Here is a 5,000-nt window from a genome sequence, read left to right on the forward strand (position 1 = left end):
GTTTAATTCCGACCATATGAACATCCTGTATATCTATGAATTGTAGAAGTCCTCCACAGTGAAACACAGTCACACTTTACACTGTTTAACGTTAGCTGTTAGCATTTTAACCGTGATTAATCCAGCTGCTAGCTAAAGCTAGGCTAACGTTACATGCTGTCAGGTGTAGTGTAAAGTCAGGCACCGAAATGAGGCACCGAAACTTTCGTTCTTATTCGGTCTCGTTACTACCGTTTACGTCGGCACCGGTTCCCTATTGGCACCGAGTTTCGGTACCCAACCCTAGTCAAGAATGTGTTTCAATTTCCCCCGTACATTTTACACACATGATATTGATAGATGATTGACTGATAGATGATGATGAACCTGTGGTAGGTCTCCCAGTGTAATGATACTGATCGATTATTGATTGATTGATTAGATTGACTGATATATGAGTATTAACTTGTGGTACATTTCCGATAGATTATTGATTGATTGATTATTGACTGATAGATTATTGATTGATTGATATATTTGTATGAACCTGTGGTAGGTCTCCCAGTGTGATGATACTGATCGATTATTGATTGATAGATTATTGATTGATAGATTATTGATTGATAGATTATTGACTGATAGATTATTGATTGATATATGAGTATGAACCTGTGGTAGTTCTCCCAGTGCTGCTCTCCCAGAGTGATGATACTGATAGATTATTGATTGATAGATTATTGACTGATAATTGATTGATTGATATATTAGTATGAACCTGTGGTAGGTCTCCCAATGTGATGATACTGATAGATTATTGACTGATAGATTATTGATTGATTGATAGAATATTGACTGATACATTATTGATAGATTATTGACTGATGTATGAGTATGAACCTGTGGTAGGTCTCCCAGTGCTGCTCTCCCAGAGTGATGAACATCTGGTCCGTGCTGTAGAGCTTCTCTCCGTCCTTCATCCACACGATGTCGGGCTCCGGCAGGCCCTGCACGGCACAGCCCAGCCGCGCCGCGTTCCCCTGAGACAGCGTCTGATTGGTCGGATGCTTGGTGAACACGCCTACAGGACGAACCGAGAAGAGAAGAGGAGTCAGACACACTTCCTGGTTCCTCAGCTGACATCTGCACAGACAACGTACTGACCTGTCGGTGTGTGTGTGTGTGTGTGTGTGTGTGTGTGTGTGTGTGTGTGTGTGTGTGCGCGTGTGTCTCTGCCTGTGTGTGTGCGTGTGTGTCTCTGCATGTGTGTGTCTCTGTGTGTGTGTGTGTGTGTGTGCGCGTGTGTGTGTGTGTCTCTGCATGTGTGTGTGTGTGTGCGTGTGCGCTTGTGTGTGTGTGTGTGTGACTGTGTGTGTGTGTGTGTGTGTGTGTGTGCGTGTGTCTCTGCGTGTTTGTGTGCCTCTGCCTGTGTGTCTCTCCGTGTGTGTGTGTGTGTGTGTGTGTGTGTGTCTGCATGTGTGTGTGTGTGTCTGTGTGTGTGCGTGTGTCTCTGCATGTGTGTGTGCGCTTGTGTGTGTGTGTGTGTGACTGTGTGTGTGTGTGTGTGTGTGCGTGTGTCTCTGCCTGTGTGTGTGTCTCTCTGTGTGTGCGCTTGTGTGTGCACGTGTGTCTCTGTGTGTGTGTGTGTGTGTGTGTGTCTCTGTGTGTGCGCTTGTGTGTGCACGTGTGTCTCTGTGTGTGTGTGTGTGTGTGTGTGCATGTGTCTATTTACGATGTTTATGTGCTTTTCTTTGGTCTTTCTTGGCACACTTGCAGCACCTCTGTCATTTATCCCTTTTGTTAAAAATCCCTTTTTAAAAGGTTTCAGTATCAGAAATTTGATTTCTTTCAACCAAATTGTCAAAGAAACTAGCGTGGATGGTTCCCTACGAAGCTCTTCACATGTCAAATAAATCATCAGTTCACTACTTTCTTTGAATTTGGGTGTTTGATTTAATTTTATAGCATTTGAAAAAAATAAAATCGCTGAAAAAAAAAAAAAAAACATTCTTCAAAAACTTCAAATAGTGACGAAAAACACATATTTAAACCCACTTTAAAAACCTCCTGAGGGCCCTGAACGCATCTCACCGACTCATTGTGTTGTGTCAGTGTTGTTGTTCACTTCTGCAGATCGCCACAAACTCTCCCCCCAGAGCCAGCCAGGGAGACACACACACACACACACACACACACACACACACACACACACACACACACACACACACACACACACACACACACACACACACACACACACACACACACACACACACACACACACACACACACACACACACACACACACACACACACACACACAGAGACACACACACACACACACACAGAGACACAGAGACACACACACACACACACACACAGAGACACACACACACACAGAGACACACACACACACACAGAGAGACACACACACACACACACACACACACACACACACACACACACACACACACACAGAGACACACACACGCAACTTTTTCATGTTGTTACTTCTTTCAAATGTTTTTTCCCCTTTTTTCATCCTGCCATCAACACCCCCAACACTCTACATCCTGCCATCAACACCCCCAACACTCTACATCCTGCCATCAACACCCCCGACACTCTACATCCTGCCATCAACACCCCCGACACTCTACATCCTGCCATCAACACCCCCGACACTCTACATCCTGCCATCAACACCCCCGACACTCTACATAGGCCTGTCACAATAACAAATTTTGCTGGACGATAAATTGTCTCAGAAATTATTGCGATAAACGATAATATTGTCATCGAGAGACCATTTGCATCTAATATAATGATAATGGCATAATAATGCAGGTACACCTTTTCAAAGATCAATATACTTTTATTTCTAAAGAATATTTAACACTGGAACTGGAAGACATTTTAAATATCCACAATATGTCTTTGATCTCCTTTAGTATGTCGTCTTTCACGCTGATGTACAGTTGTGGGATTGCCGTTTGTGACACGTAAGTTCTCAGACTACAGACTCTGTACTACATTTTACAATTATTTAACACTAAATATTAAATAATATATAATTAATAAATTAAATCTATCTGTATGGCTATATGCCACGTGGCCAGTAAATGTACCAAAATAGTTCTGTTTTTCAGTCTTCATTTTGGCGAAGGTGCGGCTTCTGCTCCTCTTCAGGTCGGAGCTTCGGGCGGACACACACACACACACACACACACACACACACACACACACACACACACACACACACACACACACACACACACACACACACACACACACACACACACACACACACACACACACACACACACACTGTAGGCACACACACACACACACACACTGTGCATTGTCGGACACATGCAGCAACTTTCTCGAAACCGCTTGCGAGACTGACGAGTCCAGCGGCGTGTATGTCCGAGCCCGTCTCCACCTCCTCCACCTGCAGGTTGTCAGCTGTGTGGTTTGGAATGAAAGGAAGAAAACGGGACGCCGAGTAACACGGTGGATATCGCTCATATACTTTTTTTTTTGACGGCGCCTTAACTGCAAAGTGCTGCGGGAAACCCTGCTCCAGCTCTCAACTAGCGTTTTTCTGTCTCTCTCTCTTGGCCTGGAGTCCCGCCCACACAAAGACTGACAAGAGGGTTCACTCCTCGTTACGCTCAGGAACCGAGAGTGTTCCTCCAGTCTCTCTGGTAGAGAGAGACGAGGAAAACAAACAAACAAACAAACATGCAAATGGAAATTATCGCGGCCGGAAAAATTATCGAGCTCATTTTTTTTTATCGTGCGATAACTCGATTTATTGACTATCGCGACAGGCCTAACTCTACATCCTGCCATCAACACCCCCGACACTCTACATCCTGCCATCAACACCCCCGACACTCTACATCCTGCCATCAACACCCCGACACTCTACATCCTGCCATCAACACCCCCGACACTCTACATCCTGCCATCAACACCCCCGACACTCTACATCCTGCCATCAACACCCCCGACACTCTACATCCTGCCATCAACACCCCCAACACTCTACATCCTGCCATCAACACCCCCGACACTCTACATCCTGCCATCAACACCCCCTAGACTCTACATCCTGCCATCAACACCCCCGACACTCTACATCCTGCCATCAACACCCCCTACACTCTACATCCTGCCATCAACACCCCCGACACTCTACATCCTGCCATCAACACCCCCGACACTCTACATCCTGCCATCAACACCCCTAACTAGGGTTGGGTACCGAAATTCGGTGCCAATAGGGAACCGGTGCCGACGTAAACGGTAGTAACGAGACCGAATAAGAACGAAAGTTTCGGTGCCTCATTTCGGTGCCTGACTTTACACTACACCTGACAGCATGTAACGTTAGCCTAGCTTTAGCTAGCAGCTGGATTAATCACGGTTAAAATGCTAACAGCTAACGTTAAACAGTGTAAAGTGTGACTGTGTTTCACTGTGGAGGACTTCTACAATTCATAGATATACAGTATGTTCATATGGTCGGAATTAAACTACACAGACGGTGCGTTCACTCGCAGCTGCCGTTGTCGGAATTAAACAACACAGATTCACTTAAAACAGGTAGCCTTGTGGTGCATTCACAGTAATTGTAAAATACCCTTTTCCCATCTGGGGTTCAACAGCAATTTACTGGTGAAATAAGTTATTGTTATAGTTATAACGTTATTATTAAATCTTTAATTTTGACCATGGCCTTAGCAATAAACAAGTCACTGACTGTTGTTTATTACCCTTCTTTTTTTCCCTTCTTCTTTTTTTTTTTTTAACTTTATTGAAAAGTACCGGTTCAGGCACCATTTAGGCACCGTTTTAAAAGTATCGATTTAGCACCGGAATCGAAAAAAAACCAAACGATACCCAACCCTACCCCTAACACTCTGCATCCCGAGGCAGCCGACACACACTTCAACCACTCCCATTCAAAGACTGTCCAGTAGGGTTGGGCCGTATCCAAAGGTTGATACCGGCAA

At 44.8% G+C, this 5,000-nt stretch overlaps 1 protein-coding gene across 2 annotated transcripts in view; it reads right to left on the minus strand.

Moving 5' to 3' along the window:
- tyro3 (TYRO3 protein tyrosine kinase) overlaps positions 1-5,000 on the minus strand; it is a 47,116-nt gene that overhangs the window by 35,691 nt on the left and 6,425 nt on the right. For both annotated transcript variants that reach the window (XM_028565552.1, XM_028565551.1), the window contains exon 2: positions 877-1,057. In XM_028565552.1, the coding sequence (XP_028421353.1) occupies positions 877-1,057 (181 nt within the window). The remainder of the gene's footprint in view (positions 1-876; positions 1,058-5,000) is intronic.

Source organism: Perca flavescens, chromosome 20, assembly GCF_004354835.1.
Source record: "Perca flavescens isolate YP-PL-M2 chromosome 20, PFLA_1.0, whole genome shotgun sequence".
Lineage (NCBI taxonomy): Eukaryota > Metazoa > Chordata > Actinopteri > Perciformes > Percidae > Perca > Perca flavescens.